The sequence below is a fragment of the Xenopus laevis genome, chromosome 8L, assembly GCF_017654675.1.
Source record: "Xenopus laevis strain J_2021 chromosome 8L, Xenopus_laevis_v10.1, whole genome shotgun sequence".
NCBI lineage: Eukaryota > Metazoa > Chordata > Amphibia > Anura > Pipidae > Xenopus > Xenopus laevis.
In genome coordinates, this window is record NC_054385.1 from 68,751,633 (window position 1) to 68,778,486 (window position 26,854).

The 26,854-nt window shown below is 37.8% G+C and overlaps 1 protein-coding gene across 2 annotated transcripts in view; it reads right to left on the reverse strand.

The window, feature by feature from the left end:
- Positions 1–47: 47 nt before the first annotated feature.
- Positions 48–26,854, reverse strand: part of sae1.L (SUMO1 activating enzyme subunit 1 L homeolog) — a 30,731-nt gene continuing 3,924 nt past the window's right edge. Inside the window, 7 exon segments of one of the 2 annotated variants that reach the window (NM_001091789.1) lie at positions 48–826; positions 3,296–3,365; positions 4,062–4,206; positions 13,442–13,547; positions 19,678–19,777; positions 20,405–20,547; positions 23,132–23,305. In NM_001091789.1, coding sequence (NP_001085258.1) covers positions 734–826; positions 3,296–3,365; positions 4,062–4,206; positions 13,442–13,547; positions 19,678–19,777; positions 20,405–20,547; positions 23,132–23,305 — 831 coding nt within the window. In that variant the 3' untranslated portion in view covers positions 48–733. 2 annotated transcript variants of the gene reach the window in all.

Below are 26,854 nucleotides of genomic sequence, written 5' to 3' on the forward strand. Positions count from 1 at the left end.
TCATTTATGTTGCTATTACAATTCATGCAATAAAAACAATCCAGAGGTTTGAAACAGATCTTTTTTTATTACAAAATGAAAAAACAAAAAACACAAAGATACAGAAAACAGTTTACAGTTGCATTTAGAATTATTTAGTAGCCAATCGCATAAACAGAAGTAGCTGTGTGATACATCTGCCTTTTGTTTTAGTAATACTCTGAATGTATCAAACCAGTTCCATTTGAATCTACATGTGAATATTCGCACTGAGAATTCTTACTTTTGTTTGTGTATTTCTTCCTATAAATATTTTGGCCAGAGAATGGATTGGCTCAAGTTGCTTTTGCGATTCAGACCCCCCATTTGTTAAATTGGGTCACTTTGATCTGTGAAATGGTCAGAAGTAAAAAAGCAACGTCACCATAAACCTGCAAATACAAAAGATGCAAAATTACAAATGGAAGTGCTTTTTTATCTGTCACTATACATAGGGGCAGGATTATTTTTTTACTTAATCATTGTGTATGGATCAGCAAAGGATGATGCCAATGTAGTTGCACAGTATCTTAGCGATTTCTCCTGTATGAAGATACTAGCAATTTTCTGCCTACTGAAACATGATACATGGGAATTGACTTTTGTTCTTCATGTCTATGTAACTATTATTGTGGTTATTCTCTTGTAAAGCTGGCAGCAGTAACACTTGCTAGCTCCTCCTTCAGGTAAGACTTGCAGGCCATAGTGCTTCCTCTCATTTGGAACCCAGGCAGTCAACTATCCCATTGCTTGTTTTCCCATCAAAGAAGAAAAAGTTGTTGTGGGGGGCATCTCTCAGGGATAGAGCCTGCAAAGGTAAAAACGTTCATATCAAGTTTCGCCACTTTGTTGTAATATCTAAACTAAGGGGTATTAAAAAAGTAGACAAAGGGTCTTATTTATAAAAGAGTTAAAAAAGAGCTCACGCCTATTCACAAATGATGGCAAGCTCTTGAGAAACAGGCACCAAAACCCTACATATGAATGTTCACTGCTTGGCAATTATATTCATGTCCACCCCTTGGACCGCCTAACACTAGTGATGGGTGAATTTATTCACCAGGCCGAATTCGCGGCGAATTCCCGCTATTCGCCGCCGGCAAATAAATTTGCTGCCATGAAAATTCACCAGTGAAGATTCAACGACGTCAAACAAAAAACCTGGATGCCGGTGTCAAAAACGAGACGCCGGCACCGTTTCACGGGAAATACGCTTTTTTTTTCGCCCCAAATTCGCCCATCACTACCTAACACCACCCAAGCCTGTTTATCCAAAGCCTAAAAGTACACAAGTGTTTTTTTCCCCCAAACTGCTTGTACTAAGGGGTCATGGGGTACCCACTGAATTAATATTCTGCTTTACAGAGAGGGCTGTATGGTGGTTGGTAGGATACAGGTTTTTGATTGCTGAACCTTCCCATTTCTGCAGGACACCAGCAATAGACTATCGGACATATTATCTGAGGTAACCCATCATTTATTTTGAAAAACAATCTTGTCAGCCCATGGATCCCTTGTTCATTCATTCATAACCTCCTCTCTGCCTTCCCTTCTTTCTATTTCATCCTTTTTAAAGTGAACTCACTTTAAAAAAAAAAGTTTGAGTATGTTATAGATGGATCTATTCTACTTTTTTGTGAGCGGTACAGTTTTACATTTTGGTACAATTGTACCTTTAAATGCCTCGGTTATTTATATTCCATCCTGACTTTTAAAAACATTAAAAAAAAAATCAGACCAACTGGCAATGGACGGATCTGCCCTTTTACTATAAAAAATAAGATGAAAGGTTATATAAAGTTGGGCAAATCCATTTGTTTGGCGATGTCAATAAACTAGCAGATCTGAGCCCGATTAGGCCACCTACATGCTAGGCCAAATCATGGCTGATCGCATTGGGATTTACAAAGACCTGTTGGACAAGAAGTGCCCCCATATCACATGTCTAGGACACACTGATGGTCCTGCCTCACTGATATCTAACTGACAATTGGCCAGGTTTTAAAATACCTTCAGGTATTAAAAGGAGACCTGTGCCACTGCATGGGCAAAGTTCGGACAGCACCAAGTTAAACTTAGTGACTCGCTGAAACAGAATGTCAGGTCAGTGGGCAGTTAAAAAGTCATGCCAACAGGTGATACATCTGTTTGGCAACAAGCACTATGAAGAACATTGGTGGATAACTAGTTCTTTAGTTATTTATATTCTGTATGACTGCCAAGCTTAACCTTCTTATCATCCTATTGTACATTAAATCGTATGGGCTATGGCACATGGGCAATATTCTCCATCAGCATTTTTACAACTGGTGACTTGACACGACAACCCTAGAGCACTTCAATTCTGATATTTGGGTATTAGCAGCAATCCAAAGAATATTTAGGAAACTGGTAGAAGCATTTTAATGAATACAAACATGTCATGGATGTAACTTCTGTTGCCAGTAAGGCATTTTCAACATATGGTTGCTTGCCACTGAACTACAACATACAGCACGTCCATGTTGGTCATTAATGGAGGAGTACATAAAGGCTTGCTGCAGAGGAGAGCAAAAGAGAGACCCATTGCCTTGCACAGTGCAAGTGTATGTGAATGTGTTGATCTTCAGGTGACCGCTGAATCAAATTGCTTTTGCTGCTCTCAGAACTGACCTTTGATGCATTGGACACATGGGCCACTTGCTACCTGCATCACGAAAATTGCACCCAAGCCAAGAGGAGCATAAGAAACAAGCAGCAGAGAGTGCATTTACTAGGGGGTCCAAGTTGACCCACAGACTAATACTGTCCCCCATGCTAGAGCATGATCTCCTACAATGTTTTTAGTCCCTGTAGCAGTACAAAGGCCATGGCATGAAGCATGTCCCGCATTGCACCCAATAACCTCATGCACTCAATTTCCAAGTACTTGACCCAGGACACTAGTCTCAGATAGGGATGCACCAAATCCCCTATTTTGGATTCGGCCGAACCCTCGAATCCTTTGTGAAAGATTCGGCTGAATACCAACCAAATCCTAATTAGGAGTGGGAAGGGGAAACCATTTTTACTTCCTTGTTTTGTGACAAAAAAATCACGTGATTTCAATCCCCATTCGTTTTAGTCGGGCAGAAGGATTCAGCCAAATCCGAATCCTGCTGAAAAAGGCTGAATCCTGGCCGAATACCGAACCGAATCCTGGATTTGGTGCATCCCTAGTTTCAGACACAATTATTATTATTATTATTATTATTATTAAGGAGTAATTATTTGCTAACTTTCCAATAACGGAATTTACCTTAACGATTTCCTGGCCCAAAACTCCTCCGACTACTGCGCAGACTGGTGCCATCTCAGAAAAGCAGTAGCTGCAAAGACAAATGAGAGAGGTGCATTTTCTGTTTCATTCATTGAAATGATTCATTTCACATATTTTACATAGGCAAATAAAGTTTTGGTAATTTCACTCACAACATTCAGAGCGCTCTCAGTTTATTGCAAGGCAAGAGTCAACTGATCTCATGTTTCCCGATGGGTCTGAACCCAGAGGAACAGAGATTAACATTGACTGCCATAATAATTGGTCTTGATCAATTTTTATTGAGCTCAGTATTGATCTCTGTTTGTGTGGTTTATAGACACTTTGGGAAACAGTTAACTCATAAGCTGCCATGTGGTGAATGTACTAACATATACGTTTAAAATAAAAGCCCTGTGACTGCCATGTCTAGGTATGCTAACCTGGTAGAAAAGATAATTAACCAGGTCAATGAAGACAGCATCATTAGCACTCTAGGCCATGAAAAAACACTTGCGCTATGTGTTATCTAACCCAGATTAGCAGAGGTTAAATTTGGTAAAACTCTGCACCTAAAACATCAACAAATCCCTATTAGCTTGATTTTCCACTAAGTGATATGCCTGTTCACAGGTTATCAGTTTATTAGTGTAGCAGGAGATGCATATAGCACATGCCTGAGGGCAAATGTAAAGCTGCATTTCACATAAACACAGCTGGAGCAACTGGAGACGGATTCACAGAACAAAAACAAACAGACTGTTACCTTGCAAAGTCTTTGGGCAGGAGATCTGGGCTGACCCCTAGGGAGTCTAGAACATCACTGCAGATCTGAAGGAGCAGCTCAGAGTCTTCCTGGTAACTACTGGGCTGGGGATCCCGTCCCTTGTCTGTGCGAAACTTCATTAAAACTGAAGCACAAAAATCATATTAAGAGGCTTAGGGGCAAATTCACTAAGAATCGAAGTTGCGCCAGGCGCAACTTCGCCAGCGCTCCGCAAATTCACTAAAATGCGAAGTTGCGCACAGGGGTAGCGAAAGGTTGCGGAGTTGCGCTAGCGTTGTTTCGCTATATAAAGCGAAGTTGCGCTAGCGAAGGCTAATTTGCATACGGCGCGAAATTCAAATTTCAATGGAGGAACACGTATCTGCACTACAAATGCCTAGAAAACCTTCAAATCTGCAAATAAAAATTTTATTTTGCCCTACACATGTGCCCACTGTCTAGGTAAGTTGCCATGAGTCAGGAAAAGTAGGGTGGAGGAAGGGGAGCCCCAAAAAATTTTCGATCTTTTTCAGCCTATCAGCCATCATGTAGAAAACACGCCAGCGTTTTTTGGGACTTAGAAAAAAAATTGACTTTTTTTTAAACAATCCCTATCTACTCTATTGCGCTTCGCCAGGTCTGAGGTGGCGAAGGAAGTCTAGCGTAAAAGGTAGCGTTCGCTGCACTGCGCAAGTTAGTGAATTTGCGTAGTTTCGCCGCTAGCGAAGATTCGCCTGGCGTAAGGTTGCGAAGTTACACTAGCGAAACTATGCCAGCGTTCGTTAGTGAATTTGCGCAGTAGCGAAAATGCCAAACGCTAGCGAATTAACGCTAGCGTTCGGCGCTTCGCGCATTTGTGAATTTGCCCCTTAATGTCTTGCAAAAGAAACAAATATTTCTACTACAGGTATGGGACCTGTTATCCAGAATGTGCGGGACCTGGGGATTTCCGGATAACGGACCTTTCTGTAATTTGGATCTTCATACCATAAGTCTATTAGAAAATCACATAATAATTTAGCTCAATAAGCTGGTTCTGCTTTCAATACAAATTAATTAGATTTTAGTTTGGATCAAGTACAAGGTATTGTTTTATTATTACAGAGAAAAAGGAAATCACTTTTAAAAATTTGGATTATATGAATATAAAGGAGTATATGGGAGACAGCCTTTCCATAATTCTGAGCTTTCTGGATAACGGGTTTCCGGATAACGGATCCCATACCTGTACTAAAATTAAAATATGTAGTAATGGTCACCCTCCCTCTGCATAAAATGGGAGTCGTGCAACAATATTTTCCATTTTTATTGGTTCAGTAAAAGCTAATAATAAAGATATATTCTCTGAAATATGCCAATGTCAAAGCCCACGAGTACAACACCTCTATGACTACCTGAAAAAGAGAAAGCGTAACACTAACCACCAGCCAGCTAAACTGCAGTCAAGCTCTTGGTTAAAAACAAAGTATTTAATGTAAATATCAATATAAAGATAAGTATTTGACTCCTTCATGAATAATGCCTATTTGTGGGTATATAAGTAAAAATTGCATGGGCATATTGAATTTACACTCCCTACAGGGACCAACGTGTGCCGCCTTCCTCAAAACTGCTTCCCATACCACCCACACAACTTTCCACAACAGACAGATAAAGTTCATAACCAAATCAGCAGGTGATACTATCATCTCAGCTGGACTTTCATGTGGTGAACAATAGGTGGGAGGTAAAGCTTATTTTTTTTCTATTACAGAGCGACTTCCTATTAAGTCTGTAGTGAGAATGAATATATATATATATATATATATATATATATATATATATATATATATATATATATATATATATATATATATATATATATATATATACACACATACACACACACACATAATGAAAAGAAGAAACTTTGGTCACAGAAGTGTAGAACTGAGAAGGAAAATTATTCGTACACCTCTCCTAATTATGCATTAATCTTGGATGAGAAAGGCTGTCACATACCTTGAGAGGCAGTACATAAGGAGAATGTGGCAAATGCTTTATGTGCAAGCTGACCACAAAACGCATCAAACAAAATCTATTTCTCTCCCCCCCCCCCCCCACCAACCAGGTCTGGACTGAGGGTTTAAATAGTCCCTGGCATTTCAAGTACACAGCGGCCCAATCAGCCCACTAAATACTGACTTTCTATGGCATCTTATAGCACTCCCTCTGGCATTTGCCAGAACCCACAGATTGCCAGTCCAGGCCTGCCCCAACTCAAACTCTATGCAAATCATTCTTCCCAAGATAAAGGTACAGTGTATAGTGCACTGGGGCTAGAAGAGAAGGGTCAGTTGTCAGGGCTGGATTTACAAAGTGGGCACCCCTAGGCCCACTGCCATTCGTCGCCCCTGTCCCCACCCCTTTATTTGTGCAAATTGTCATCATCTGCACTGGAGAAATGGGGAAATTTAAAAAAATGATTGTATCTACTGCTCATCCCCAGTGTTTTTGAACAAATGTGGGTGTGGTTGGGCAGCATGCCGCCCCCCTAAAATCCTGCCGCCCTAGGTGGCCTTTCCACAAATCCAGGCCTGTCAGTTGTGTCTGTATTAAATACATGATATAAACTTTTTAACATATATACCTAGCCACAGATATATACGCTTCACAAAACTGACTTAAGTCACATTAAACAGAAATGTGAATCATGAATACAGCAAAAGAATAAATACATGGTGGATACATGCTGAATTCATGCCAAACAGTATTTTTGGGGTGCAGCCACCTTCCAGCGTAGGCCACTTATAAGGCAGAATTTCTCAAAAGTTTAGAGGTCCTGATACAGAAGTGCTTAATAAATCCACATGACCCCATCATCTCATCTGAGCATTCCCTCTTAGACTAACAGTAGTATAGTAGTATATAGTGCATATGTACAGCGTTCACTGCAGGGGTCACCGGTAAGATCCTCAAAGTTACAAACATATAGGAAGAAGCCGGGCATTTGAAATATAGATACAGAAAGAAAAAATATCTATTTACATTAAGAAAATACGTTTTGCTATTTCTATATTTTCAGTGTCCTTCCTATACTATTGGACTGACAGCCAGAAACTTACAAAAAGTTGCAATTAACTGAGGAAACCATTAAACATCAGCTATAAAGAACAGTGGCCATTTAAGCGAACACCAACTATATAGGAGTTGAAAGGGATGTCAATAGAAAGAACAGTTACCAGCACTGGCTTTGGCCCACTAAATCTAAAGCCAAGGGACTACCATTTGCCAGTAGTACTGACCCCGATACTATCATTTTCAGCGATTGGTTGGTTTAGGCTCCTGAGAGTCAAGGGTCAACAGTGACTGCAAAGAGACAGTTTGTCAGGCTATTACTGGGAATTTCAAATCTCAACTCCTTTGATACATTTCTAACAGTGAATCTTGGGATTTGTAGTTCATTATCTTCAGGCAATGTAAGAAAACTCTGCGAAACTTTTAGTACGATGGGAGAGTGATGTCTCCATCATGGAGCTGAATAAGAGACTGGAAAATTAATAAAAAAGGGTCCAAATGGATAGAGTAGCAAAGTAGCAATAACAAGGGAGTTTGAGTTGTGTTTTCCACGAAAATTTGATTTTTCAAGGTGATTTTTTGGTCAAAACTCACATTTTAGGGTAAAAAAACAACACTTTTTTTGAGTTTTTTTTTTTTAATTTTTTTTTTTATACCCCAAACTTGGAAATAGCTCAAATCTGAAAATACATCATCTAAAACTTGTCGAGGTCATGTAGAAGTCCACGGCAGAGGTCCCTTGGACCATTTGAAGATGTAAAAAGCCTTCATGATGTTCAAATTTTTATCAGAGGGTTTTGCACAAAAACTCAAATAATTCGAGTGACTTCAGTTTTTTCCCCACGGGAAGCTAGATTAATTCGAGTTTTCAGGTCTCGAACTTGCAGAATCAAATTTTTTCTTAAATGAGAAACCATTTGAGTTGTGAGTTCACTCGAGGTATAAAAAAACTCTTTTAACAGTCAAGTTTTGATAAATAACCCCCTATGTGTAGCCTTACAGGACATTTGTTTTTAGATAGGGCCAGTGACCCCAATTTAAAAGAGTCAGAACAAGCAAGTAAATAATTAAAAATAGTAAATTATGAAGGCCAACTGAAAAAATGTTGCTTAGAATTAGCCATTCCATAACATACTAAATATGAACTTAAAAGGTGAACCACTGCTTTAATTTGCAGTAATGAACATAGCTGGACTACAGGTTGTGAAGAATTTATCAGATAGGAATTAACCTGGCAGGTTACATTATTTGCAGCAGTGCATAAACTGAACTGTCTACGATCAGAGCTAAATGAACTCGAGGCTTTGACACATAGGGACAACACTTAGAATGAATCAGTCATATATGTAACAATGTACTTAAGTACATAATTGTGTGAAATATTCAGTTGTGGAACACAGAAGCTAACCCTTCTGATACATGTAACAGCTCATTGTGACAGTCAGGTGCTGAAAGGCCAGATCTTAGTCAAGCAGTGCAGACAATACTGCAGATGCAGAGCACACAATGGGTTCAGAAGCTGAAGGAAGTGTGGATGGGGTTATTTATACATCACAAGCCTGCATGCATGTTGACGTAGCCATATTCTGTGTTGATGGAAGTTGTAGCAACATCTGCAGAGCAAACAAGCCTGACGTCCTTTAACTGATAAAAGAAATCATAATTTGGAACCAGACACAAAGGCCAGTTCTAATGTCCTTGTTGTGATAAAGCGCTTGTTACTCTTTCTTGTCTCTAATGATACTTGGTGTGTGTTATTTATTTCCTAACAAATATAAAAATTATGATCCAAAGAGAAAAGACTGCCCATCATCTAAATAATACAAGGTGGCTGGCACCTAAAACCTGTTAAAGGAACAGTTCAGTGTGAAAATAAGAACTGTGAAAATAAAAACTGGGTAAATAGATAGGCTGTGCAAAATAAAAAATGTGTCTGATATAGTTAGTTAGCCAAAAATGTAATGTATAAAGGCTGGAGTGACTGGATGTCTAACATAATAGCCAGAACACTACTTCCTGCTTTTCAGCTCTATAACTCTGAGTTAGTCAGCGACTTGAAGGGGAGCCACATGGTACATTTCTGTTCTGTGAGTTTGTAATTGAGCCTCAGCATTCAGTTAAGATTCAAAAGCAACAGATATGACCCATGTGCCCCCCCCCCTCAAGTCTCCGATTGGTTACTGCCTGGTAACCAGTCACTGTTAACCAAGTGAGCTGAAAAGCAGGAAGTAGTATTCCGGCTATTATGTTACACATCCAGTCACTCCAGCCTTTATACATTACATTTTTGCCTAACTTACCATATTAGAAATATTTTTAATTTCACACAGGCTATTTACCCAGTTTTTATTTTAACACTGAACAATTCCTTTAATACAGGGCACGAGCTGAAAGAAGTTTATATTTTCCACACTCCAAAAACAGACAGGCTTCTAATAAACTATAATGTGTTCAGTGGTGTGAGAACTGGGAATTGTAATCCCCATCTGGGGACCCAACTTTAAGAAACAGGTGACTGCCAGGATAATATTCTAATATTCTAACAACACATCAGAGAAACAGAATCAATGAAGTGTGGGAAACTCAAAGTAACTGCCATTTATTATGAGTTCATTAAATGTAAGGAAAAAGCAGAACAGCTGATAGGCAGGTATGGGACCTGCTATCAAGAAAGCTTGGGATCTGGGGTTTTCCATATATGGTGTATTTCTGTAATATGGCTCTCTGTACCTAAAGTCTACTAAAAAAATAATTTAAACATTAAACCCAGTATGATTGTTTTGTTATCAGTATGGATTCATGCAGCTTAGTTATCATGTACAATGTACTCCTTTTTTTCTTACAGAGCAAAATGAAATCATTTTGAAAAATCTTAATTATTTGGTGGAGTCTATGAAAGATGGCCTTCCTGTAATTCGGAACTTTTAAAATAACCGGTTTCTGGATAGTTGATCTCATACCTGTATCTACAACCACAAAAACCCGTAAGCAAACTGCTAAATTATTTTTATTACTTAGGGTTAAAATCAATATTCCAGGTTAAATTTGAGAGCAATCTACTTTCCATCCTGAAGGCAAGAATAAGGGGGTTATTCAAAGGTTTTTTTTTTATACCTCGAATGAACTCACAACTCGAATGGTTTCTTATTGAAGAGAAAACTTGAATGGAAAAAACTCAATTCAGCAAGTACAGGGTTAACAACCCAAAAAAAAAAAAAAACCTTGAATTAATCCAAAAAAAGAAAAAAACACCTCAAAAATCTAATTTTAGTGGAAAACACAACTTGGCCCTTAATTAATCCTCCCATAAATGTTACCACATTGGAGACGTTATTAGGAATATGTTGTTTGAAACGTTGCAACGTTGAAGGACCAAAGTCATTTTTCACACACAGTATCGGAACTATATATATATGTGACATTCCTTTCAGCAAGACAAATGATTTTCCTCCTTTAGCCCAGAGCTGTTTATGCAGTAGTTGTTTGTATGGGGCTGAACACACAGAGGAGCTGTAGACAATGCTCATGCTTGCTCCAGGGCACAGGCCCAAAGCCCATATAATGAAGTGTGTGCTTGCATCTGTTCTGTTGCTCCAGCACAAGGACACAGGAATCTAAATATAACACACGTTTTTTTGGCACTGCATATCTCTGCTCAACACACAAGAAAGAATGTGGTTTCTTATTTTCTGTAACCACCTCTATACATGTAAAGGGTCCTGAGGGAATTTACACCTATCATTTTCTACTTGGAAAGTAGACTATTATGCTGTATGGAAAAAATGTTAGCTAGCCTCAAGTGGCAGCTATTTACATTTGTGTGTGTCATAAGTCTTAGAATTCAAGTCCAAGCAGTGGAGGAAGACAATCCACAAGACAGTGGAATTAAAGTGCAAGCCAGACTGTCAGGACTAGAGGTTAGGAAGGATTGGCTGGGACAAATCAGCATGTCATTTTGCTAAACCACATATAAAGGTAAATTGCCTGGGTGGCGGAGGGCCAAAGCTGTTAGAAAGGGTGGATAAAAAGTATGGCATGATTTTAGATGACCACTTTATAACAAATGATATCCCATAGTTCAAAATTCGTAAAATTACATTTTTATTCAAAAATCCATATTAAAAAATGTTTATACTGACCCCATGACAATCCACCTTGGGCATTTCGTACCCTCCAGTACTTAATCATAGGCGAGTCACAAACATAGACCCTCCCATCTTAACGTAAAACCAATCAGAGAGCTTGGCCATGCCTCTTAATTAAGTGTACATTGTTATAGCCTTACATTTCAGAGGTCCTATTTCAATTACATATAACCTGTATAAATAATATTACATCACGTAAAAACCCATACAACGTCCTTGCCCTTATGTATTGCATCCAAATAAATGACTAATATGGGATAATATACAGTATAAATTACACATTAAAGCTCTACAAATACATTATCAACAGACCTGTCTCCGATAAGAGTCTGGCTCTTATTCTTATTATATCTCACCAAAAAACTATAATGTACCTAGATCAAAACTCTCCTCAATCCTAAAGTAAAGCATACGACTAAATTCATATTTAAGACCAAATGGCAAACACGTTTGTAAGTGAAAAATCCAGAATACTTCCCTCTTGGCCAAGAGCCCCAGGGTCCCCCCTCTTACTTCTAACCTCACCCTTTCAATCCCCTGGACTGAGAAAAAAAAAACGATGTTACCATTACTGCACTGCAAAGTGTCTAGTGACATTGACCTTTGCTCTTGTCCGTGGGCTTTTAATTTGGTTCAAATGCTCACTCACTCTTTCCTTAAACCTTCTGCTTACCAACATATTGCCAATATACTCTACTACCAACATATTGTTTCTGACAATTAAATGACACGTAACACACACACAGTAATCAGTGAACAGCCTCTTTGAATTCTTTAGCTACCTGCCACTCTGGTTGTTAAAAGGTTAACAGTAAGACTGCAGCATCCCCTTAATCACTTAGAAATCCTTCTACTCCTCTAACCCACTCTACCCCGTCTCTCAGGAATTTACTTTGGCTGTTGACTCATGAACATGCTCAGTTCTTCTCAGCTCAGATTACTAAACACACCCTCCAGTCCAGGCCCGGACTGGCAATCTGTGATTTCTGGCAAATGCCAGAGGGGCTGCTATACAGCTCCATAGAAAGTTATCATATAGTGGGCTGGTAGGGTGCTGTTTGGGCTGGTATTAGGGCTGTTTGGGCCTCTGTGCACTTGGAATGACAGGGCCTATTTTGACTCCCAGTCCAGGCCTGCTCCAGTCAATAAAGAGATAGTAATACTGGTTCCCATAGAAACTCTAGCTGTCGGATCCTATTTTTTTTCTCCTAACCACCTCTCTTGAGCTCAGCTTAACCATTACAGTGCTCAACCCCAGAAGAACTTTATTTTATCAAAGTATGTTGTGCCTGTGTAACCCTGTATTGCATGAACTTTGGCTGCCACACCTATAACTGCCTGTTTATAGATCTAATAGAGCACTTTAAACTTGATCTGAATGATACATAATATGGGAAATTTGCTTTGCCTTGCCCTGTGTGCAAAGGTTTTATCAATAAAACATACAAAAATGAACAAATTACTAGAAGGAATAAAAACAATTTGATTAGAATATGGGGTCATGAGTAGGTTATTCCCTTTGATGGTGGTGGCACATTCTGTTAATATTCGAAAAATGGGTATTACGGTATTAAAGATCATTATGTGTAAAGAATAATGTGTCTGCATTTGTAAATATCCATCAGAGTATGTAAATGTAACAAGGAGATAGCTTTATGATACTTATTCTTTTTTGCTTAAAGCTGGCCATACAAGGGCAGATAAAAGCTGTGGACAGACCGAGTCGGCAGCTTATTGGCCCGTGCGTGGGGGCCCTCCGAAGGGCTTCCCCTATCAATATCTGGCCAATTGACCATATGTCGATTGGACAGGGTTAGAAATCCCGTCGGATCGTTACCGCATTGGTTCGTTGATGCAGCCCCACAATCCAACCACTTATATTGCCTACATTATGATTAGATCAGTGGGCCCTAGGGCCCACGATTGGATCAGCCCGATATCGCCCGCCTCAATGTGGGCATATTGGGGAGAGATCCATTCTTTGGCAAAATCGCCAAATGAGCGGATCTCTACGTGCATGGCCACCTTAAGAGAGAGACAGGGAAAGGGAGGAAGGAAGGATGAAAGCATCAGCTATGAAGGGAAGCATAGTGACATAATGCAGTTTTTAGAAGCAAACAAATCAATAGGAGTGTACTACACAGAGATTTCTGTTTAAGATGCAGCAGCAATTCTTACCTTGCAAAAGGAAGTAGTCGGTGGGAGTCTTCTTCAGAGCAGACTTTGCCTTTTCACTACGCCAATCAATTTCTAGGGCATCTTTTAGTGGGCAGAATTGTACTTTCTGACAAGGACAAAAAACAATACAAAATGCAATGGGAATGCTGGTGTTTCAGCTTGCTGTCAAACTAAGGCTTCCTTCATCTGTGATCCTCCCCCACAGCTCTTTAAACCATTAAGACAGTAAACACAACAGTGACTGGGGTTGTTGCAATGTCACTTGTGGATAATGAGACTGAGTGTTCTAGCTAAGGACACTGTGCTCCACTTTATCTAATCTACTTTCCCTGCTCTACACAACCAGAAAACTTTTAATGAGAAGAATATTGGGGATGTAATAGGTGGCAGTTTTAGACCTGCAAACATGCCTGTCCCGGATGACTGACAACTAGAATATTCTATTCAGAGCAGCCTACCCTACTTTCTTGTTGCTATGGTTTAAACAACTATTGTATGATTTATGTGGGCGAATCTCAGGATTTTGCATTGTCATGAATCTACAGTGAATATGTACCCTCTTCTGTAAATCTGGCTGCAGAATGGAATAGCAAATCGGAATAACAAAGAAAACGATGACAAATGAAAAAGTAGCGTATATATCTGAGGATTTACAATGTCTGGGTTTTTGTTTTAAAAGGCCAGCTGTTTTGTCATCACTTCCCCCTTAACTCCTAAAACAGTTGCAGAAACATGAAAACATTGTTACAGCACTTAGTGATATTTCCAAGAATATTTAGGCCAACAAATCAGTGTTTAGTCAAAATATTACAGAAGCATCTACCACAGCAAACAAGTGTTCTCCACAAATCTCAGCTTAAACTTCTAAAACAAAAAGCTATTGTTCGCCTTTAAATTAACTTTTAGTATGATGTAGAGAGTGATATTCGGAGACAATTTGCAATTGGTTTTCATTATTTATTATTTGTGGTTTTTGAATTATTAAGCTTTATATTCAGCAGCTCTCAAGATTGCAATCTGGTTGCTAAGGTCAAAATTACCCTAGCAGCCATGCATTGAATAATAGACTGGAATATACATAGGGGATGGACTGAATAGAAAGATGAGTATTCAAAAGTAACAATAACAATACATTTGTAGCTTTAGAGAGAATCTATTTTTTAGATGGGGTCAGTGACCCTCATTTTGAAAGCTGGAGAATCAAAGAAAGAAAGCAAATATTTCAAAAACTACAAAAAATTAAAATGAAGGCCAATTGAAAAATTGCTTAGAATTAGCCATGCTTAAACATACTAAAAGTTAACTTGTGAACCACCCCTTTAAATGTACTGATGTCCATTGGAACATCAAAATATGCTTAATGCTGAACAAATTCGAAGATCAAACAGGGCGGATCAGGTAAATTTAATTGACAAACTACTCTAGATTTTATCGTACAATTACCATTTGTGAAACATAACAGGTATGAAAAAATAAAACCATTAAATTCTGCAAGTGCAAACCAATGGCGGTGAGAACTGGAGACAATACCCGTTTGCTACTCTACATACTCCTGAAAGTCCAGATCAGGTAAAAACCAAAAACGGGTGCAATACATAAAATATAAATGTTATATCAATATCAGAGGCTGCAGGGTATAAGCAAGGGTTGTGAGTGTTGTAGAAGCAGTGAGAGCAGGCCATGCTCTGATTTGCAATGCAAAGTTAAAAAGCTAGTGTCACTTGTGTTCCAATCTCTGAAGGATTAACAGACACCCTCCTTAGTTGTCATGATAGTTGAACTTGAATTGCTGCTAAAAGCCTTCAGTCTATCATTTGCCATCTCAAGCTACTAAAAAACAGAACAATCAACAGGCAAAATTGGAAAGATTTGTCAGAATAGCAAATTTTAAGAAAATGCACTTTTTTTTTTTTTTTTTTGCTAAATGGAGATTCACGGCTTTGTTAGCTAAAGTTGGGATCCAACAATAGGTCTCTGTTCTCCTGCTAATATCTCCCTAACCATGACCATCAATACAGGTCACAAAATGCACTTTTTCCCTTCTGAAATACTTTAAGGAAGCATGACCTTTTGGCTTCAAAATGTCATCTATGTAATTAGTGGCTGGCATGTCTGCTGCTGTATTGTTCCAGGGAGCATTTATTTGTTGCCTGGAGGAGTGCACACTAGGCCTAATTTTGGGGGTATTATAGAGGGGGACATTTACAGGTGAAAGGTTATGTCACAATAAGAACAGGCAGGAGAAGCATATATGTTAATGGTTCACCGCCGAAAAATATCAAGTTACTTATGTCCACTGATCACAAATGTCAGTTCCAGTCTTAACATCCTGTCATGCAAATGAAATTATACTGGAGTCTGATTTTATCCCCTTTCTGCCTGAGGGGCCAGGAATACATCTCTTATGGGAAACTAGACTTATCATTTATAGAAGAATCTTTCCTTTTTTTATAAGTTGAGTTCTTAAAATATGTCACCATAACTTGCTCCATCACAAAAACTATGCAATCGTTTTCTGCCGAATTCTGAAACATGTTCAACTGTTTAGAACAAGCTGTAAATCTGTATTTTGTGCCATTATTTTCTGCACTGGAAACTGAAAAGACACAAACTGACAGTAGAGAAGTTAAAAGAAGATGAATGCTATATTTTATGTTATTTTTTATAAGTTTGCTGTTCTGCCAACTCCCACCTATAGAGATATACAGTGCTACAAGCTGCACAGGTCAGAGTGAAAGCTTTGTATAATGAGAGGGTAACTGGCTGGCTCAAAAACAGGTCATGTCTTTATAAAGAAAGCAGAGCCATATTTAAGTGCTTTGCATTCATCTGTCTGCCTACCCCTAAATGTTTCACATATTATTATTATTGTCTTGCCACTAAAATGTACAGTATTATTGATTTTTACCATTTGACTTACAGTACATAATGCTTTGTTTCCCCCCAGTGAATAAAGTAAGCTATGTACCACCTAAAACTCATCCATGTTAATCATCGCAAAGACAGATATTTTTTTTTTTTCAACAAGGGTGCACAAGCCAATGGTTCACTATGGCAGCCCCACCAAACTGTAGTTTGGGTTACCTGAACCAACATTAGTGCCTATAACAATCTTGGAAGCCGTGTTCCGCTAAATTACACTTGTAATCCTCTGCCATGACAATCTGCTACTTGAAAAAGCAATCAAAAAGCCTTTGCCCCATAGTCCTTAATGAAAAACACGCCTTGTTAATGAGGAGTTTAAATGAGAAGCACCTCCCTATATAACTGTATGCAGCAGACAGCATGCTTACTATTGCTTCCTATAAAGGAACAGTAACACCAAAAAATTAGTGTTTTAAAGTAATGAAAATATGAAGTATTGTTGCCCAGCACTGGTAAAACTGATGTGTTTGCTTCAGAAACACTACTATAGTTCATATAAATAAACTGCTGTGTAGCAATGGTGGAAATTGTAAAAAGACTATATGGCACGGGTTAATTAGTGGATAACAGATAACACCATTATGTTCTATAGAGCTTATCTGCTATCTGCTGTGTAACCTGAGCCTTTTCTCCTTTGAATGGCTGCCCCCATTGCTACACAGCAGCTGATTTATATAAACAATAGTAGTGTTTCTAAAGCAAACACACCAGTTTTACTAGTGCAGGGCAGCAATGCTTTGCCCTCAAGGAGAGCTGTACAAATAAACATATACATACAATGCATTATATTTTATTACTTTAAAGCACTTTCATTTTTTTGATGTTACAGTTCCTTTAAGTGAATGGATAGTGGCAGAGTAAAGCAATTTGATCAGTGCAGTTTTCCAGTGAGAGGAATGCAGTTGCAGTTACCAAATATCTGTGTGCCATTAACCTAAAAATAAAATCACTCCTACACAAATATGGCTTATGCTACTGCTATCCCAGGATTGCTGAAAGGATCCTTGCCATTAAGGGCAATGGCACTCGAGGAAATTTGCTATAGCAGGGACAAACCTCTTGAAAAATACTTTCTATAGGATAACCTGGAGATTGCTGCAAGTAAAACCTATTATTCTTAGTAACCGTGGGAAAACATGAAGGGAAAAATGTTCCCATATATAAGCCAGATCATTGCGAGTTAAAGGTTTTACTTGCAGCAATGTTTGTGTTATCGTATGGAAAGTCTTTTTTGGGAGATTTTATTGGCTGGGCAGGGACTATTAAAAGTGGGTGACAAATATCCATGTGTGCCATTACCTTTACAGCTCAGTTGCCCATTATATCTGCTGGACCAAATTAAAAAGCCATGTGTACAGTATATAAACTGGCCATAGCAGGTACAATTCTTCTGCCGGCACCAACATTTTATCCCTATTTGATGTCTTTTACATGCTTAAATTCTGAGGGAGCCAAGGTCCCACTGAGATATTACGCTAAATTGCAAACTGTTCAGACATTATTGTGTTCTTTCAGGCAGTGCATTCTCTCACCAGCAGGGAATAAAGCACACATCCCCCAAGCATTTTCCAATTTAAATATGTCACTTTTGCAAAGTCTGTCAAGTAAAAATGAAGTCCCATTTGCAACACTTACTGTTTGCGGAGTACCTCAGGCATCCTAATTTATGTCAAAAAACGAATAAATTAATGTGAAGGGCGGGATCGTCTTAAGTAACTAGAGAAGATTACAGAATGATTTCACCACAAAACTTCCCAAGCTGTCTATGTTTGAATTATAAGGTAACAACGTGAGCTTGGTGCCATCTTGAAACAAACAGCATGATCATTTACTACTTCAATATAGTCTCTGCAGCCACACAGTTCTCTCTGGCTTTATAAAGTGATGCTACGTACTTGGGGAAATGATGTGCCAACATGAAAACACATTATGCAGCATATAAAAATGTTATATTAACATTAAAGATTGTTTAAGAAGATGTTAAGGAGACCTTCAACTTTGAATTAACTTTTAGTATGTTATAGATGGACTTTTCAACTGGTCATTATTTATTTAGTATTTTTGTTTTTAATTGCTACTTTTCTGGCTCTTTGTAGCATGCAGCTGAAAGATCTGTCAGGACTCTGTGACCTCAGCAACTAAAAATTTACAGAGAGTGTGAGGCTTCAAGTTTATTGTAATACTTAATTACATATTTTTCTTTTCAGACCATCTGTTCAATCTTCAACTCTGATTCAGGAGTGCTTTCTGGTTGCTACGGTAATTAGCCCCTAGTAACCAAACTGATTAAAATTCATGACCCTGCATAAATACCTTCTCTGTCACAGACCCCCCAATAAACAACACTTAAGGCTTTATTTAAGGGGAACTATCGGAAAGTTTTATCATACTAGATAGAATTTTTCTATATATAGCCAAAACTTCTGTACCATTTCTGAATTAAAGGGGATGTAAAGGCAAAAAACAATATTACATGTAGTTCTTGTAAACCTTAAAAAAGCACATTTGCAATGTACTTCAATTAGAATCATTTATTTTAAAGAAATAGCACAACATTTCTAACTGAAGTACACTGCAAATATCCTTCTTTTTAGGTTTACAAATATATATATCTATATATATATCTATATATCTATCTATCTATCTATCTATCTATTATATCTATATATCTATTATATCTATCTATCTATATATATAGTGAATAAAGTACCCCCTCTTGTAAAATATAAGGATATTATAAGTTACCGATGAGTTTCAGGACCATATAAAAATACGAGGCTGAAGGCCAAGTGTTTTTATACAGGTCATGGAACTACGAGGTAACTTCTAATATCCTCATATTTTGCAACTGGGGGTACTTTATTTATTATAATACACACGTTTCAGTGAGTCATGTGACAGAAATGACATCAGAACTCACCGTTTATGACTGATGACATCAGAACTCACCATTTATAAGGATATAATTTACAAGATATTCGTGGCTTTTGTGTATTATACTGTATATATATATATATATATATATATATATATATATATATATATATATATATATATCTATCTATCTATATATCTATCTATATATATATATCTATATCTATATATAGAAGCTCGCTTTCCTAGCAGATTTATTAGAAGCGTGAATGAAAAAATGAAGCTTGTATTAAATGTTCATCTTCGCGATAGTTTCCCGTTAGACTACCCTGATAACAGAAAATATCAGAATTTAAGTAAAATTAAGACAACACTAAATTACCAGTGTACATTTAGGTGCCCCAATTGGCCTTTTTTTCGGTCAAAGAGCTCCATACCTTTTTAACCAAAATGGTCTCTGTAGGGTCGATCTTTGCTTTCTTAGCCTCTGGACCATCTTCAACTAACGGCTTTGCTTTTGTCACCTTGGCCTTCTCTCTGAAACAATATTATTGGTTACAACAATACTTTTTTACATCGACAGATACATAAAAGAGGCAAATGGCATTCAGCTCAAAAATTATTATTCCTGCCTAATAACACCAAATTCTGCCATAGGCAGCATGATTTCCTTTTATGTGAATTTAAAGTTTCTGCAAGGGGGGGGGGGTTGTGTGCTAAATACTTAAACATTGAGAATTTGAATGCAGAAACATGACAAGTAAAAGCAGACACATTTATGATGTAGTTTTTAAATTACACTGGTTACACTGCAAATAATTCACTCTACCATATAAAATTGAATTCCTGAACCAGCAAGTGTATTTTTTTAGTTGTAGTTGTTTAGCTGGTCATGTGCTTTCAGAACGAGTCAGCACTTTAGGGTGGGGGGGAGGGTATTTTAAGAAGGGGTTTACTTCTCCTTTAAAGCAACTAATTTCCAAAACATGTAATTGAGTTTTTACCTACATAATTCTATTCAGTTGCAAAAATATGCATTGTGCAACTCTCCCTGTGACTGAAATGCCTAAATATGATCTTTCATGCACAAATTTAAAAACATGCGTGTGCATAGAGGGCGAGTCAGATTGATTACTAAATTGTTTGTGTAAGCATAATACTTACTCGACAAACTCATGTTCTCCAAGGTCAGCAAACATGGACCCATGGTACCCATACACATCACCAGTGAAAAACTTTATGTTGTGTTTGTGGCAGATATGGTTCACTCTAACTAAGAGGTCACTGGGGCAAGACGTTAGGCACACCTAAAAAAAAGTAAATTTATTATTAGTCTGTCTTCCCTGCAGAAGCTACAGCTGGTCACACACAAGCATATATTATAGGCCCATATGGGACATTTTGACTAAACTTGCTTACATTCTTCTCACAGTTAATTTTGATTATAGATACTTCTAAATCCATTTAGATTAGGATTATATAACTTCCTAGGGCCACCTGAGAACCCGACCTCAAGGACACCCATTGCTGCCAGGAACCACCCTGCCAAAAAAATACGACACCCCACCCACCCAAGCCTGTTTTGGTCTCTGTTAGCCCCTTATAAATAAGCAGCTGAAATAAAAACAGCACATGCACTTGTATTTATGAAGTAAAGGTGCATTTAAATCACTTGGGTAAAATTGTGTGAATTAAAAGGGCATTAGTGGGATACCATAACAAACAAAGGTATTAGTCAAAAGATTTTTTTAGAATATGACCCCAACAACGTAAAAAAAAAAAGTTGTTGCTGGTTCATAAAATACCACAAAAAATACAAACAATCTGAATGGTTTCAGGGTGTGTGACCTTCCATTCAGACAGACAATGTGAAAGGCTGCTCTCTGGCAACAAACTATTGTTCCCAAATGCCTTGTGAACATTATCACTAACAATCAAGATGTCAGCTCGAAACTCGCCAACTGCTTTCTCCTGTTTTGCTACGACAGAAAGTAAAATAGAGACTTTTTTTCTCCTCTGAATAAGTTTCCTGTTGTTAAGCCCCGTTTCCTCATAGACACAAAAAGCTGGCACAGGGAGTAGAAACAGAGTGGGAGCTTGTTTTTAAAAAAAACAGATTTAAACACGTTTCTGCACAACCCCGGGAAGTTCTATTTCCTCTTGTACCTTGCTATATTGTTTTCAAAATAGTATAGATTAATACAGACACATTGAAAAAAAAAAAAAAATATTCAGACCCGTAGGGGTCAGTACATCCTAGAACATAAGAACTTTATACTACATTCCCATTAGTGATGTGCGGGCCGACCCGATACCCGTGGGTTGGGCGGGTTCTGGACGACCTCGCACCTCCGGTCGGGTCCAGGTTGAGATGTTCTTCCTGCTCTCCCCGTCCGCCAACTTACACTGCCAGCTTCCAACTTCCTCTTTTATAGATGTGCGCCCACCCCTTTTGTGATGTCATCCGTGGGGCGGGTCTATAAAAGGAACCCAGAAGTTGCGGGCTGGCGTGGGTGGAGGGAGGATTAGGGTCAGGTAAAACCCGACCCACACATCACTAATTTCCATGTTAATGACCCTGAAGCATTAGGACTTTTTTTTTTGTAGCAATGCAAAAATAAAATCCTAGTTGTCCCATAAGTGTTTGAAATGGAGTGGTATACTAAAATCCTGAAACTTTAGATATTAATGCACTCCAAAAACCTAAAAGTGGTTGATCACCTTCCAATCACTTTTTCATTTCAGTTGTTTTCAGATTGTTCTCCAGAAATAGAATTTTTTTTTTTAAATTGCTTTCCATTATTTATTTTTCTACCATTTTTCCAAAATCTAAGTTTATTTAATTCAGGTGCAGATTCTGCACGGTTACAATTTTGCAACATTTAGATGCAGATTTACGAAAATGAGAGTTTCGATTTTAATAAACTCACTCGTGCTCTATTTATTCCTATGGGATTTTTGGAAGCATATTTATCAAATAGTGAGTTCTAAATTTCAACTGTTGATAAATATGCTTTTAAATATCCCATAAGAATGAATAGAATGTGGGTGAGTTTTTATCTATTAAAATCTAAACTCACATTTTGATAAATCTGCTCCTTAGTTGATACATTTCTCAGCACCATCTCTAGAGTATTAGCAACTATTGTATCAATTCTAACAGCTGCCTGTAATGAAAATCAAGGATTCCACTCAGTATGGACAAAGGTAAGAAATGTATCAACTAAATGTAGACTTACACTTCAATACAAGTCACACATAGAAAATAGGAAGTATTCGGAAAAATTGAAACTGCAACCAATTGAACTGAAAAAAATGTTGGAAGGTGAACAACATACTACACTTTCAGCGTAGAGCATGTGCAGTGTCTTTGACTTTTGTGATTGCCCAATAATCGTATCAGTGATGACATGACTCATGTAGGAGGTCCACTTATCAACTCACTATTTGTTGTTTTCTGATGCATTTGATGGAATTCAATATAAGCATTAGTAGTCAGAAATGAACTCACAGAAAGATATTTCTGTCATTTGTAACACTGATATGAATGAGAACAAATGTGAAGATATCAACATGTCCAATAAAGTTTTGGATCATTTAAGATAAGTAAAGACATACATGGTGATTGTAGACTGGCAAACTTTACTTGGTCTTGTCCTTTTAAAAGATAGAGAAAAAAAAACAAGCTCTATCTATTTAGCTTGTTTTGAATAAAACATATGCTTATGGTCATTTAACTAAGATTCAAAACATCCCTGCACTTATTAGGTTTGCATAAATATATTAAACCAAAATAGCAGTAATAAGACAATGGAATCCCTTGAAGAAACATAATGGACATCAGGCTGATATTAGGTTTACACAAATGATTCCAAGTTGGTGAATACTTACGACATCAAACTGCGTGAAAAAATCATCAGATTTCTGATTGATGTTTTCAGTATCTGCTTCTACTGACACCATTGGATTGAGGTTCCGTGCCCGATTGAGAGATGCCTCAGCCCTATTTTGGCCCAGGGACCCAGATGGAATTAGGAACTGAGCTCTAGAGTCTTCTGAAGAAACCTGTAGACAAAGTATGGACTGTAAATTGTCTTTTTTTTCTAGTACAATATTCTGTGTGTGTGACAAGGGCAGCATACAATTTCTTAGGTATCACTGATCATAATTTCTATATGCTAAAGGGACGAACAGAAAATTAAATTTTTCACATTCTAATTCAAAGGAGTGAGGCACCCCCAATACGATTGATCCATTTATTTCATTGAAGCAGGCCAATGACATAGTTATAGTTCATATATTGACCTGTAATGAGTGGAGAGGAGGTTACCATGGACAGATAGAGCTCAAAACACTGAGCATCTTTTCTACTTCTCTGTGGCACCTCTACATACGCTAGCCCTAGTATAATCCCAGCCATAAGGCGAGTCCCCTCAACGATTTACTTGCAATATCTTTGCTTTATCTGTATTGCACAGTAATGCAGGAAATATGGCACTAATAAATGACAAGGCAACACAAATTATTCACAGTCAACAGTGTGCTTATTCAGTGGAAGATTATAGCTTTGAGTTAGGGATGCACCGAATCCACTATTTTGGATTTGGCCAAATCCCCGAATCCTTCGTGAAAAATGCGGCCGAATACCGAACCAAATCCTAATTTGCATATGCAAATTAGGGGTAGGGAAAGCTTTTTTCAGTTAGGAGTCGGATTCGGTTCGGCCGGGCAGAAGGTTTCAGCCAAATCCAAATCCTGCTGAAAAAGGCCGAATCCCAAACCAAATCCTGGATTCGGTGCATCCCTACTTTGTGTACAGAGATAACATTTATTAAAGTTTTGGTCAGCTAGCTCTTGAAAAGTGTACTGTATTAATAAAAGGCAATAAGGCCCCTTTAATTACTTACCATCAAGATTCATTGAAAGTTTTTTGCAATCTTAAAATTGTAGCCTTACAGAGCATTGGTTTTTTTTGTGCTGTAAAAAAAAGCTGGTAAGAGGTAGAACAGGAAGGTAAATTATTCTAAAGCTATAAAAATAAAAAAAAAATGGGGAAAAAGCCTGAATGAAAAGTTGCTCAGAATTAGCATAAAACATATACTAAAAGTTAACTTAAGGATGAACCACCCCTTTAAGTTGGCCATGCTCCTAATTCAGTTGGTCAAATATCTGCTTGTTTTGTCAGCTTCACCAAGTGAGTGGATCTTATGGTGTATGGCCATTTTTAGTTAGATTATAGTAAGAACAAATACAGAAAAAAAAGTGAAAAATATACAGCAGAAACTTAAAAATATATTTATGTATGATGCGATTAACCTAAAGGCTTGATCATTTTGTGATCAAATGGATGGAAGCTGAGAAGATCAAGGTTTATTTCATGCTGCTGATGGTAAATGCATGGGAACAGATTCAGATTCATACTACAAGCCTGCTGCTGTATGTGCTCCTAAACTACACAAAAGTCTAGCTGGAATGCCCTCTAGTGGCTGCATGACCTATAACTAGAAACCAACTCAATGGACTTCATACATATATCTATCTGCCGCTACAACTAAAAAAAAAACAAACAAGAAAACACAAAAATGGAAGAGATGTTAAAAAATAAATAATGCCGAAAAAAGTTTCCCACCATATGAAGGAACATATTCCTTTAAAGATGCAGTATAACCTTTTTCAACATGAGTTCAATCAACAGAGTACGGATTACTTTTTCCATTTATAACCGTTAACGTTTATAGATTTTTTTTTTCCACTCTTAGGGGGTTATTTGTCCAAGGTCCAATTTTTTTCTCAAATAAATCTACTCACATGGGAGGTTATTTATGAAAAAACTTGGAAGGTCTAGTATATGATCAAATAATCCCGACCCGGAAATTCGAATCTAATTTGAATCGAGTTTTCCTCTGGAAAAAAAACAAAAAACTTTAATGCCAGGAAGGCAATTAACATATTCAAATGGTTTAACTGCTCTTTGCCATTGACTTGTAAATTACCTCTGCAGGTTTTAGGTGGCAAATATTCGAATTAGAATATACCATATAATAGGTTATGCACTCTCAAAAGAAATATTCAAATATAGACTCAGGTGGTATCAAAAAAATCTTTTAATGTTTAAAACAATTTGGCAATATACAATTGTGTTAACAAATGGTAAGTTTATACAGCAATGATATACAAAGTAATAGTATACATAGCACCCAAAGGTTTGTACGAAGCAAAAAAAAGAAGCAACAAGGAGCGGATATACTTGCTATACTGCTCCTTGTTGCTTCTTTTTTTTTTTTGCTTGTATATTGCCAAATTGTTTTAAACTGTAAAAGATTTTTTTGATACCACCGGAGTCTATATTTGAAAAATTCTTTTGAGAGTGCATAATCTATTGTATGGTATATTGATTGTATGGTTGCTCAGTGTAGGGATGACCTTGGTTTTTTTGCACCTCCAGCGCATATTTTTTGTCAAATATCTGATTGTATGGTGTGCCCTCCGTTCATCCACATTTCTTTATTCGAATTAGAATAGTTTCCATTATTGAGGTGTGATAAATCTCACATTCAAATTTACATCTGAGTTAGTGATTTGCGGGTCGAGAATTTCCCAACTGCGGGTCCGCTGCTGCCCTCTATGTATAGACCCGCACCCGCCAGCAGTGACATCACAAAAGGGGAGGGGCGCAAGTCTATAAATTCCGGAACTGCTAGGTCGCGGGCAGGGAGAGCAGGAGACGAGCTCAACCCCCACCTGCGATCCGAACATTTTGTGCAGGAGTCGGCTCGAACCTGCGGGTCTGTGGGTATCGGGCTGGCCCGCACATCACGAATTTGAGTTGGTGCTTTTAAATTCGAACTTGTGAGTTCTGATACAAAATAAATTTCGAGCATTCGAATTTACCATTCGAACCTTAATAAATCTGCCCCTTAATCTCCTACGGATAAAGTGTGCCAATGATATCAATAAGAATATTTGTCTCATATCTGAATCAGGAAAAATCTATGGTTTTTGTTATTACTTGAAATAAACAGGGCAAACAGGTAAACTGAAGCTACTGCATACTTGGTTCTTAAAAGGTAGATATGGTAAAACCACAATTTTACTTCCCTCCATTATCAGTTTATCACACATTTTATTTATTTATTTTTGTGTGGTTCTCTCCTGCTCTAATGAATTTCCTGGACACAGCTTACACCACATTTTGGCTCGCTCTGCATAAAAAATACCTGTTTGTCCCCTGTGAAAGTTAAGTTTTGGATAATATTTTAAGTTTTCCTGCATTTTGTACAGTGAAACCCTGATTTTACATAACCACGTTCCCCGAAAACTTAAAACAATTAGATTACCAGTATACAGAAAGTGAGTGCATGCATGTGTTTTTTTCTCAATTGTTTGCCAAAAACATTGATTGATATTGTAACCCTTATTCCAAGTAGCATGGGCAGAGGGTGGCTTTTGTGTTTGGGGAGGCTACCTAACCCTTTACTTGCCAAGACATTTTGATGGCATGTCATTGAAGAAAGAGCAATTACTTGCACTTAAGTCCCGGATATCTAGCACTAATTTATTATCGGAGCAGGTAAGTGAGACAAAAAAGCTGTTGTAGTGTTAATGATGACCCTC